We start from the raw sequence: 13,560 nt of genomic DNA, 5'->3' as shown, positions 1-13,560 counted from the left end.
TTTAAATACTCCGGTAAAGACCAAATTCTATTGGACTGTGAGGTAATAAATGCAGAATTCGAACCAATCACAGGACGATGTTACCACACGCACTTCCGACTCATGCACTCCTTGCAAATCAGCCGGGGGCGCGCTTAGCTAAGAGCTAATCAGCTAACGAAGCAGGGAGAAGAGAAGCCCGGACGATTCACAACACACAGTAAACCAGAGTAATCTGGTGCAAAACAAAGTGAAAAACAAAAACAATTTATATAATTTGACCACAAACGGTATGTCTTATATTTCTTCTAAATGCATAATTAACAGCTGCACATTAAAAGGTCGTTTGTTAGCTAATATGCTAAAAGAAGGAATGAGGGTCACAGAACGTCTTTGGTTTGTTTACCTTATAGGTTTTATCGTATTTATGTTCCCAGTTTGCACTGTTATTTTTTTTTTTTCTACCATATGTACCTTAATCGTCTGTTCATTTAATTGCCCTTTTTCTTGTTTATTCTTCATGGAAACTGGTATATATAATTTTATTACTCTTTCTGATCATTTACGTCTTGATTTATAGTTTTGATTACGTATATAGATAAATTATATAATAGAGCGGTTGAGCGTCATAAAACACCTGTGCTTACATCTTATGTACTTTATTTACTTGATTTACAAACTGTACCATGAAGGGTGCACTCAATATGCAGAAGCTGTAAAAACATTAACTGTAGTCTTTTATACTGTACATGATTTCTTGACCAGCATTCACAGTGGTTTTGCAAATGAAAGAGTATGAAAGAGAATATTTTATATATATATATTTTTTTTCGGATTTCAAGGCAAAGGAACTTTCATCCCAAATGAACATGTTCAGTATCCTATAATCATAATAATCAAACATTACTATACAATCCAAGGCGTCAGTGCTTTCTCTCTTCACTCACAGCAAAATGGAAACTGAAGCTGTAAGTAGATAAACATCAAAAGAGCCATTTTAATCATGTTTTGTCAACGTTTGTATATATTTTTAGAATATTTATTTTTGTTTGCTTGCTTTTCAGGAGGTAATCCCTATTTGGCAAAATAAACCACATGGATCAACTCGTAGTGTGGTAAGAAGAATCGGCTCGACGCTGCCTCTTAAACCTTGTCCCAGGGCTTGTTTCCAGGTATGGAGAAAAAAAAATAGTTCATACAAACACATACTTTCATGCACTGCACTCAGACAGTTTGTTGTAAATTAGTCATCATAAGCTTTTCCAAAACACATTGGCTGTTTGTGGTATTTATTAACAATGTACATTAAAAGTGCAACTTTTTTTATGAAACATAACACTAAGTTTTGAACAACTCAGACTGACAGAACTCTCTATAGTAAAAACAAACATGAAAGTAGTCAAGAATAGCTTGTGTGTGTTCTCCAGGAACTCCCAGGGCTTCCACCAATGCGTTCTATGGACGGTCCTGTGGTGCCTACATTGGCAGACATTGCCTGGATTGCAGATGATGAGGAGGAAACATATGCCAGAGTCAGGTAAGTGGTCTGTTGTGCTGGTGCATTTAGTTTCCTCTGAATTTAACAGTTTTTTAATAGTCTTATTTAAGATATAGAGCAGAATTGAAAAGTGTTCGATCCTAAGATGAAAATTAATTTTAAACCAATGCTATCTTGCTATTTGTCAGGAGTGACACACGTCCCCTGAGGCATGAATGGAGGCCAACGCCGCTGCTGGTTATGCACAGGAACTCGTCTGTGCCAAACTTCAGACGAGAAGGCAGGCGAGTCGAGGGTCTGAGGAAACCAGGTGTAACCGCTTTAAACCGCACTACAGCTTTACAAGATGAGCTGAGTCGACTCAGAACCCAAATCGCCAAGATTGTTGCTGCAGAATCAGGTTGAGTAGTTGTCTAAAGCTCATTTATTATTTACCATTTAAAAAACAAGTTAGTATTAAATTGGAATTTGCCTTTAGGCTCAAAATTTAGACTTTTCTGTGACAATAGAAATGTAGTCAATTTGATGTATTTGCTTGTAAATTTTTTGTCTTGTAGTCCCTCATAAAAAGTTTAAACTGTTTCAGATTCGAATCCCATAACCCCTGACCTGCTGTCCCCTGACGACACTAGTGTGGGCTTCTCCATGGCTCATTTTGAGACAGCTGCTTACCAGCCAGCCCCCACAGCCTCCTTTGTCATCAGTGATGTCACAGAGGAGGAAGAAGAGGAAGAGGAGGAGGAGGAAGAGGAAGTGTCAGAGCTAGTTCTTGATCCTATGCCACCAGTTTCCATGACTGCATCTGCAACTTTTGATTTCGATCGCCCTACTATGGACTTCCGAGAGCCAGAGGAGGACACTGTCTCTCTTTCAAAATCAACAAGTTTCGCTGATGTCATGGACATCCTGAAAGATATGAACCGCATGAAGATGAGTAAGGACAGGTGAGTGCAGTTTTTGTGCTGTTGTTTATATATATATATATATTTTTTAAGTTTATTCTTCTGTAAAAGTCTATTCATTGCATTTCATATATATGATGGGAAGTTTTTATTAATATTAAATTTACTACAGTTACTACTACTAAAGTGAATAGTAATGGTATTTTAATATATTATATTATTATTATTATTAATATTCTTTACTTATTAATATAGTAAATAATGCTATGGTTTTTTGTGATTGATTATCAGATATATTAATGTACTAATAATATTATTACTATTGACATGTATAATAATTAATAATGATAGTAATAATAATTGTTGCTATTATAAATATAAATCAATTATCATATTCATTGTATATTAATATTTATTATATTAATATTATTTAGTTATTTTTATAAATAAATGATAATGGTGCGTTAATGCCGGTTGTTTTTCATTTGTTGATGATATTAATGATTAATATAGTAAATAACGTTATCGTGTTTTCTTAAAGTGTTACATTTATGGTAGTAATAATTATTATAAATGAATAGTGATGATATTATCTATTAGTTTGTTATTCTTTATTATCTTTATTTATTTATTAATATAGAAAATTTTTCTTGTGTTGAGTGATTCCATAACAGGATATATTGATATACTATTAATATAATTTCTATGGACTTAATATGTATTATTATGGCATTAATAGTATATTAATATCTATTATTGTTTTTAGTAGTAATATAAATAATGGTGTTATTATTGATTGATATTATTAATATAGTAACTAATGTTATTGCATGTATTACATTTAATGTAATAATAATTATATTAATGTATTGTCATATAAACAAGTAATACTTGTTGTAGTTTGTTATTATTAATAAATATAGTAAATAATGTTAATGTGTTTTTGTGTACTTTATTTAGATATAACCGTGGGTGTACCTCGCTGAGGGAGGAAGATTCTGCCTCTCTTATATCTGAAGCATTGAGGAAGAAATTCATTCTGAAAGATGATGACATCAGTGTGAGGAAATAATCCATCATCCAGACCCTCGCAGGAGACTCTCCATGTAAGGCTAAACTGCATGGAATGCTTTTCTCTTTGGTTTAAAGTTGGAGATTGAGATACAGAAACCAAGAGAAATAAAACGTGGCTGTGAATTTTTATGTATTTAAGTCTTATCTTTTTTTCTTACTGGGTCAATAGGCCCATGCCTGTGGACCGTTGCCGTGAAAACCCTATAAATCCTCTGAATAAACTCAATGGACATCTTCGTTCCTCAGAGCTCCCACAATGCTGCGCTGTTGTGACACGCCTGGATGGAAAAGAAGCAGTTCTCGTCAGCCCACACACACTCTCCAACTTGCACTGAGCGGCCAAGTTTGTAATGTCTGTATGTGTGTGTTTGCACATAAGGGTACATAAGCATAGCCTTGGTCAGTGATCACTGAGCCTTTGTTGTTCCATCATAGATTTTGTGAAATCCAAGCACTACTTCCTGTTTCATCATCATCGTTTTGTAAATTTCAATAGGACAGTAATATCTTCAGATCCTTCAACAAGCGTGCAATTTCACACTATATTATTCAAGCCATGAAACCACAGAAGAGTCCTGGAGGAGCCCTGGAGGAGCCCAGTTCCAGTTTATCGTCTTGTAGATGTATAGTTTGGAGCTGTAGAAGTCTTTCTCTTGCCTTACACGTTCCCTCATACAAACCCTGTAATACTTGAAGCCGTTTTGATGCGTGATCTGATGTTACAATACTGACATGCGTTTGCCTCTATTTAGAGACTAAACAAAAAGACGTTCTTCTATTTAAAGGGTTTTTGTGCGTGGTGCATGTGCACTGAAGACTTTGGGTTGCGCTCACTTGTAATTTGCGCTCTGTGATTCCCTTCTACCCTACAGACTTTTGAAGTGTATATTGTGCTAGAAGACTGATGTGGTTCAGCAAATAGTGCAACATAAGTTTGAATTCATAATGCGTGTGGTTTATCTTCAGGAAGTACATGGGAAATGAACTATTTTTGGTTTTTGCTTGTGTCAGGCAGGTTGTAAATGTTTCTGTAAAATCTGAATAGCATGTGTGATGTGGTGTTGGGTGTGGCTGTAAGCCATGTTTTATATGATGATGAAGGATGCTTTTTTTTCCTTTTGCAAAGTATAACAAGAAGCTATTTTAATGCATACGCTGCTTTTGTGCCACGATCGCTCACTTAAGTGGGAATCAAACCCAAAATGTGTTTTTTATTTGTTTCACATTTTTGTTTAGACATGCCTGCAGCCTGTTTCCATCTATCTGACACGTAGCATTAGAAGAGATGTTTGGTGTTTTTAATCCAAAACATTTCTTCTCAAACTCCACAATACTCCAGTGCAGTGGAATACTTTTATAGTTACCTTCACAACATCATTAAAAGCTATGACTACCTAAAATTATTTTTGCTAGTTTACAGTACAAATGTCTTTATATCAGAGTTACATTCATAAACGAGTTTACCATCAATGCTAATGGGTGAATAGAGCTGTAATATCATCTGTAATATTATGCACAGTATGTTCCTGTACCTGTCAGTAACAGGTAAATGTGTGTGTGCTGCTCTTTCATTCTGGCTGCTGGGTTACTTTTATAGTTTTAACCATAGTAAACACTGCAAGTTTGCTTTGATTCAGGTCAGTCTTACAATGTCATGTTTTTTTTTTAGGAAACAGAAACGTGTGTACTCGTGTGTTTGCTTTTTTGTCAAATAAAGCTATTCTATTGACTGTTGTTAATGCGTAAGCCATGAAAATAAATGGTTTAAAAGCATTTAAAATAATGTATTTTGTCCAATCATCAGCCACATGTGGGCGACATTCTCTACAGTCTAACAAAGTAAAACACTACCGTTCAATACTTAACTGGATTAAAATGACAATGTAACGAAAGATTTCAAATAGCCTAACTTGTGGTCTTATGGTCCTATTAATTAAAGAATCAAGGTTAAAGTTTATCACAGTTTCCACAAAAATATTAAGCAGAACAGCTGTTTTCAACATTGAGCACAAAATCAGTTTTTAGGATTTAGAAGGATCATGTGACACTGAAGATCATGAGTATTTTAAACCAACACAACTGTGATCATGTCTCTGGGCCAAACCTGCAGCCAAATTCTTCTTTTGCATTTTTGTTTAATCATGCTTTTATAAAAACATAACCAACAATTTTAGACGTTACACAATACTGAATTTGTAGTTCTGCAGTTCATGGTAATAAGTTTCATTATTTATGGTAATTCTCACAGACAATTTGTATAGTCAGACACGTTTAAGGTTTTGATGAAATTTGCATGATTTCTCAAGAATTCCACAGTAACTAAAACGTCACATTTCCTGTTGTTAAGACAAAGGTTTCTCTTCTGTGATACATAAACTGATATATACGGCAGCTAGCGTTTGGGGTTGGAGTTCTGTCAGGTAAAATGATGAGATAGCTCCACCTCTACTACTGAATCTCCTGCACTCATGTGCGCGTGGAGCCACACATTACTCTCCAGGGACGCCCGTGACTTCGAAGATTCTAGTTAACCTCCTTTTTTAATTTTCTCAAAGACCTGATTTGATCCAGGCCAGTTTCAGTGTTCAGTCTATTTTCTGTGGCAGTCCTTGGCCTACTTTATTACACCTCACCTCTGGAAAGCAGATTCTGTCTATTTTAGATCAGAGAGGATTTTTAGATGTCTGTGGAGAATTTGTTTAATAGAGTCCAGTGACACAGTGGCGTTGTTTGAGACTATAAATATTGACCTTTGTGTGACATTGACACACTAATTTAGCCTGTTGCTCAGAAGTTTCACAGATCACTTCCTGACTGCTAAATCTACATGTTGAAACATGTTTACACTGTAACATACTGGTCAAATTCGATTAACTTCATGTGCCATTATGTTGCTAAGAGGGAAGTTGTCAGAACAGCTCCTGACAGATTCTAGTGAGAAAATTAATTACTGTACATCGCAATAAATCTCTGTCAGAGTGAACAGTTTATGATGAGAACAACAAATAAAGTATTTTATTTCTTTACTTCAGTCACAAGTAACACATTTATGATCTGTTTTAAGATCAGAGCGTTTTATGTCTGACCTGTGTCAGATGAGTAATTTGTGAGTGAAGCAGTCTAATGTTGCCAATGGAGTCTTTTTCACCCGTAATGAGCTGGTGATTCAACATGCAGGTACCTTTATTAAAACATACCTGAAGCACAGAGTCTGCATGGTTTAAATTGGAGCTCCAGGAATACAAACCAATAAAAGCATTTCCTTAGTAACAAAACGGGGTCTAAATGCTGGCTTTTGCATTCAAATGTGCCAGTAATGTAATGGGCCCAGAATAAGAGACAAAATTTTCCTAGGCGCCTTCAGTATGAAAACAATACAAGTCTTTAATAATACATTTTGCATTTTTGAACAGTTCAGAAAGCCTCTTTTATGGTTGCAAAACATCATGAGCGTAAGAGTTTCTTCACAGAGAAACACAAATGTGTGTTTGCTCATATGTGTGAATTGATGTCTGATTGAGACCTTGATCAGATGAAGTGCTGTCAAACAATTAATCATGATTAATCACATCCAAAATAAAAGTTTTTGTTTGCATAATATATGTGTGTGTTCTGTGTATATTTATTATGTATATATACATACATACATATATTTTGAAAATATTTACATGTATATATTTATATTAATATAATTTATATTATAAATAACTATATTTAATATATAAACGTAACATTTTTCTGAAATATATACATGAATGTGTGTGTGTGTATTTATGTAAACATAATAAATATACAAAGTACACACACACACACACACATATATTATGCAAACAAATACTTTTATTGTGGATGCAATTAATCACGATTAATCACAACACTATTTTATTTAAATATAATTTTATTATGCTTTTCATTTTTTTATTAATGTTTTTTTACTTTACACACAAACTTTTATGCTGATATTATAAATTGCAAATAAAAAATTTATTAACTATTAAAAAAGCATACAGAAGAATTTTCACTAGTGATTTTATACTTTTGTACCCCACAGTTTTTTTTTTGTTTGTTTGTTTTTTTTTACCCTGAAACAATTTTGGGTTTCCATACATTGTCAGATTACAGTAACCTTCACAAACTATTTTCTTTGCTAACATTCACACAAAACACACTTGTCAATCCTGCATCCTTAGCTGTATAAGATTTAATCCTTGCATGCTTGAATCCAACATGTTTTATCTCCCTGACTGTGAATGGCCTTGCAGACACTGGTGCATCGAAAACACAATCAGTGCAAACATGTTCTTTGTGCACTGGAGGAGAATTGTTGCCATGCACAAATGTGATGTATTTGTTTCTGATGCATCACTAGACATGAGGATAAAGAGGTTAGTCTGCTGCTCTAAATAGAACGATAAACACTCTTTGTCTTACAAAGCATTCCAAGTGTGGTTCAGCTGATACGTGTTTGATGCGGAGGTGTGTGTTACATTGGGAGATATCAACAGTCTCAGACGAGGTTGTCTTGTGCACTAAATAGAAACGATAAACACTTTGGCTTTCAAAGCATTCCAAGTGTGTTGTTAGCAGATATTCTGATGTGGAGGTGTGTTATATTAAGAGACATCAACAGTCTCAGAGAGTGTTTAGAAAACATACTATATGTCCTAGTTTCACAGGTCTGTGATTTATTAGACAGTGTTCTGATCTTCATACTGTTTTTATCTTGCCTCATAAACACATATGTCTAAATTTGACTCTCACACCTTTCGTAGTCAGTTGCATGATTAAACCTCCTTTCATCCTTGATTTCAGCCATCTGCCTCCACCCATGCATCTGAGGAAGAAGGAGAGACAGACGGAGAGGGTGAAAACAAACTAGGTGATTTTCTTGGCATGTTATTATGAATTACTGGCTTCGAGATTTTTATTGTTCGTGATCAAGTTTCGAAAACAACAAACAGCTCTAGAAGATCAAAGCTTGCCATGAAGCATCAAGATGATCTGATCTTTGGATGGCATCATCAAATGCCTACTGAAAGTGTCACATTTATCTGCTCTCTTTCAGTGTATCAGAGTGAGAGATATTGGCATCATTTCAAAATGGTTATTTTTGCTTTTCTAGAGCAAAGGAAGGAATGGGAGAGGCTGGATTTGGGATTGGAACATAATGCAGGTTTTATATTCAAACCTCTACAGAAGCATGATCTTGAGATAAAAATAGTTTTCTCATTATTACAACCTTTCTTGACAGACTCATGATTTGATGTAATAACTACATATCAACTACATAAAAATTTATTTTTTGAGTCTACGGTTAGTGCTGCTGTCAGATAATGGGTCGGACATGTCAATAAAACAGTTTCGTTATATCGAGATCAAGAGAAAATTGAGTCATGATAATGAAAAACAACTGAAGTCGTGATCACAAAAAAAGTAATAATAATCCATGGCCTTTTAGGTCTTCTGCAATCCCATATCCCTATAAATACACAACACTTGGCCATTTGCAAGTGGATTAACTGTCCAACCACTCAAACAAATTGTATAAAGAAAGGAGCTGGCAAAGCAAATTTTCATTTAATTCCCTAAACTTTCTCCAGATGGACTACAGAATAAAATAAATAAATAAAAAACATTTATGAAGCAAGATTGCAACAATTGCAATAAAATGTGTTTAGTCAGTTTCATTTGTTTAAGCAATTTATTTTAAATGACACTTCATCATCTGATATATATTTTCCAATCTGCTATAAAATCACAGACTGTTTCGTGAGTCAGTCTTTCCATTAGAGCTGACAGCTGTGCTTTGTTCTAAAAAAACAAAAATCAGACGGAAATGCAACAAAAAAAATTCAAGCAATAGTCATAATCATTATGCAATTGTGCCCAGAGTCACCCACTCACTTCCATCATATTCTGTACACACATGCATATGCAGTACTCAATGCTACACTCTGTCTTTATATATCAGTGATGAAACAGATGCAAAACATTTGAAATATTTACATGTCTAAGTACATTCTAGAAAACTCTCAGTACATGGCAACCTCCTGTGAAATACTATGTGTATTGCAGGCTTTTAATGCAAACAGACTTACCGAATCAGAAATTTCACAAGCATGTCAAGTAATACAAAACCTAAAACTCTGTTAAGCTGCAACATAAAATTGTGTTGCAGTGCATCTGCTCTGAAGCCAGACAGTCCAGATCAACAGTTCAAACTCGATTAACACTGTTATGGTATTGGTTCAGCCTGCATCAGGACTGCATTATATTTTCCAATAACTGCTGCATCAACCGTAACCAATACATTTAATTCTAATAAACTATGCATTTGGAGAAGTGACATGTGAAGTACACAGTATAATTATTGTAATGGTGTAACTGAGACTCTTTCCATTAGACTGGTTGAAACAGAATCGGAAAACATCTATGAGAAAGGGTGGATAAATCAATAGGAAAATCAGATGGAAATGTGTTTCTGAGACCAACAGATTTTAGCTATTTGATAAGGAATAATGATTTACACAGTTACAATGCATGACCAAATTTGATTGCTTGATTTTATGTGTATGTTTTTTTTTTGCATTGTATTATACACTCACCTAAAGGATTATTAGGTACACCTGTTCAATTTCTCATTAATGCAATTATCTAATCAACCAATCACATGGCAGTTGCTTCAATGCATTTAGGGGTGTGGTCCTGGTCAAGACAATCTCCTGAACTCCAAACTGAATGTCAGAATGGGAAAGAAAGGTGATTTAAGCAATTTTGAGCGTGGCATGGTTGTTGGTGCCAGACGGGCCGGTCTGAGTATTTCACAATCTGCTCAGTTACTGGGATTTTCACGCACAACCATTTCTAGGGTTTACAAAGAATGGTGTGAAAAGGGAAAAACATCCAGTATGCGGCAGTTCTGTGGGTGAAAATGCCTTGTTGATGCTAGAGGTCAGAGGAGAATGGGCCGACTGATTCAAGCTGATAGAAGAGCAACTTTGACTGAAATAACCACTCGTTACAACCAAGGTATGCAGCAAAGCATTTGTGAAGCCACAACACGCACAACCTTGAGGCGGATGGGCTACAACAGCAGAAGACCCCACCGGGTACCACTCATCTCCACTACAAATAGGAAAAAGAGGCTACAATTTGCACGAGCTCACCAAAATTGGACGGTTGAAGACTGGAAAAATGTTGCCTGGTCTGATGAGTCTCGATTTCTGTTGAGACATTCAGATGGTAGAGTCAGAATTTGGCGTAAACAGAATGAGAACATGGATCCATCATGCCTTGTTACCACTGTGCAGGCTGGTGGTGGTGGTGTAATGGTGTGGGGGATGTTTTCTTGGCACACTTTAGGCCCCTTAGTGCCAATTGGGCATCGTTTAAATGCCACGGCCTACCTGAGCATTGTTTCTGACCATGTCCATCCCTTTATGGCCACCATGTACCCATCCTCTGATGGCTACTTCCAGCAGGATAATGCACCATGTCACAAAGCTCGAATCATTTCAAATTGGTTTCTTGAACATGACAATGAGTTCACTGTACTAAAATGGCCCCCACAGTCACCAGATCTCAACCCAATAGAGCATCTTTGGGATGTGGTGGAACGGGAGCTTCGTGCCCTGGATGTGCATCCCACAAATCTCCATCAACTGCAAGATGCTATCCTATCAATATGGGCCAACATCTCTAAAGAATGCTTTCAGCACCTTGTTGAATCAATGCCACGTAGAATTAAGGCAGTTCTGAAGGCGAAAGGGGGTCAAACACAGTATTAGTATGGTATTCCTAATAATCCTTTAGGTGAGTGTAGATTAAAATTAAATTATTTTAATATGTTAATAACAATTGGAAGTTTGCTGGATTATGGCTTCCTGAATCAAAGATTCCAGTTCTAATCAATAAACAGGAACCATTCCCGATCAACCTTATCCAACTTTTGTGCTATTTATTCATCTGTAGACCCTGAGAGCTGCACAATATTTCACAGGAAGCAAAATGCAACCAGGAATTACAGTCTAATTCTTAATGCATAATGTTTACAGTCATGCTGTGCCATTAATGAGCCAACTGTGGGTCTCGCTCTTATCTGCGCTAATAAAACAAAAAGATCTTACAGTCAGTCTATAAGGGTCTGTTGGATTCTGACGTATTAGCCCACGCCTTTTAGAAGCATATTAGATAACAAATGCAAAAAATAAATGTATCATCAAGTCAGAATACACTAAATCGCTCCTAGGGGATCCTAACTATCTGAGTGTAGCTTGTTTCTAAAGGCTAGAGTGCACTGTGGGTTAAAAGCAACCCGAAATGCACAGGTGGTTCCAAGCTGTTGCATATGTGCATGGATGCAAGTTTCTGAACAAGCCTCTGCCAAGAACATATGTGTGTGACAGAAAGAATGTCCCTCCGGTAGACACACAGCGTGCTGTTTTTAGCTCCAGTCTCATTAGCGGTGGCCTGAACAAGCAGAGCGGTCTTAGGAGTTCATTGTGCGTCAGAGTACCGCTCATACTCCCCAGACAGGAGGAAATATCATTCTTTACTACCTGACTCAATGCACCGAACAGGAAATTATGTGCTTCATTAAGGTGCTTTGATGATACAAATAACAAGATAGTTGAGAGAAAAACATATGCGAACTATGCAGGTTCAGCAGATCATGGATTCATTTTTACAATTAAAATTGAGCAACTAAGGTAACAGCTTGACGACTAGAGGTAAATTATGAACAATACAAAAAAATTTAACTGAAATAGTATCTGCCCACTTTTCCAGCTGCCCTGGTTCCATAAGTATTTTTCCCATTCATTTTTCCAACAGTGAATTTTAAAAGTCTTTATTTTAAGGGTTATCATGAATCAAATGAATCAGCATTATAAATTCTGATTTGAAAAAAAAGAAAAAAGAAATCTGACAAAGAAAGGCCTTGATGAGGGAAAGAAAGACAATCCCATGAAGCACTGTGAATAACAATCAAATTTAAATATAAAGATGTTGACAATATATACACCTTTATCGCAAAATATGCACACACATATATATATATATATATATATATATATATATATATATGTGTGTGTGTGTGTGTGTGTGTGTGTATACAAATATTTAAGTAGTGTTAGGAGACTGAATGGCATGAGTGGGATTTTTACTTATTGTAGCTCCAATATGTAAGTGACCGACAGAGATCCATAGGACAGGGGTCATCGGCCCAAAACAATTTCACCACTAGATGGCGGGCCAGAACAAAGTCAAATGATAATTTAAGATATTAATTGATGAAAAATGCAACCAAAATTGCCTGTGACTGATCGTTACAGTGTATTTTGTAACTGGTAGTGAGCTGTCACTCTGTGTAAAATCCTGCGACAGTCATTAATAAAAAGCCACATTTGTGTGGCGGTGTCCGATCAGAGTATGTGAGCGGAGTGGAGCGTCAACAATTTCCCAATATTATCCATATGCAGTATCGGAGGCCGCACTTTCAGGACCGCAGTTGTAAGACTGCATTGCTAGGACCCTAGTTTTTGTGACAGTGCCACCTACCGAGTCGGAGAACCGCAGTCCCAGGAACGCATTTCCAGGACCCTAGTTTTGGAGGACCGAAAAAAGTGCCATCAAGGTATTTCCACCCAATTTTAACTACATTAGAGTTTTTAAAAAAAGTTTTATTACACCCAAATACTACTTTCTTTTTTTGCAATTAAACCTGGTTAGTTACCACAGAGTACGATAGTTAGTGCAACATAGGATGCAAAAATAATTATATCAATCTTCATACCAGTTAATGTTCATAATAATATTATTGCATATACTGTTCAAAGATTTGGAAAAAAATATTTTGATGTTGTGGGAACAAAAGTGCTTGAAACATTCATGTCAATAAAGCCCATCTGAACTGAGAAAAAAAGTAATAGAGAGAGATGCAAGACATTTGAATAGAAATAACATATTATTGACATGACTTTTCCTGACCTTGTTTAAAGCACACATTATGATGTATGCAGCAGCACTACCTACCACCTGGATGATCTCCCCTCTTTTCTCAGTTGTTTCTCTATCACCCTATTAAATTCTTCCACTTCACTGAAATAG

At 35.9% G+C, this 13,560-nt stretch overlaps 1 protein-coding gene across 2 annotated transcripts; it reads left to right on the top strand.

Annotated features, from left to right (window-relative positions):
* The first annotated feature begins 117 nt into the window (after positions 1–117).
* On the top strand, positions 118–5,229 carry LOC306886274 (mitochondrial fission regulator 1-like). 2 transcript variants are annotated; one of them, XM_079443249.1, is made up of 8 exons: positions 118–269; positions 822–947; positions 1,044–1,151; positions 1,407–1,516; positions 1,666–1,877; positions 2,064–2,421; positions 3,340–3,485; positions 3,700–5,229. In XM_079443249.1, the coding sequence occupies exons 2-7, from the start codon at positions 933–935 to the stop codon at positions 3,449–3,451; spliced, it is 915 nt and encodes a 304-aa protein (XP_079299375.1). In that variant the 5' UTR covers positions 118–269; positions 822–932; the 3' UTR covers positions 3,452–3,485; positions 3,700–5,229. The 2 variants fall into 2 exon arrangements, with proteins under 2 accessions (XP_079299375.1, XP_079299374.1); XM_079443248.1 differs by having other exon boundaries at positions 3,623–5,229.
* Positions 5,230–13,560: the final 8,331 nt, after the last annotated feature.

This window comes from Barbus barbus (assembly GCF_936440315.1).
Source record: "Barbus barbus genome assembly, chromosome: 20".
Classification (NCBI taxonomy): Eukaryota; Metazoa; Chordata; class Actinopteri; order Cypriniformes; family Cyprinidae; genus Barbus; species Barbus barbus.
This window is presented reverse-complemented; position numbering and strand designations above follow the sequence as displayed.

Excerpts from the sequence above, each read along its gene's own strand:
- LOC306886274 (XM_079443249.1), top strand. Across the intron at positions 1,152-1,406 it reads GTCCCAGGGCTTGTTTCCAG|GAACTCCCAGGGCTTCCACC; the intron begins GTATGGAGAAAA and ends TGTGTTCTCCAG. Across the intron at positions 1,517-1,665 it reads GAAACATATGCCAGAGTCAG|GAGTGACACACGTCCCCTGA; the intron begins GTAAGTGGTCTG and ends GCTATTTGTCAG.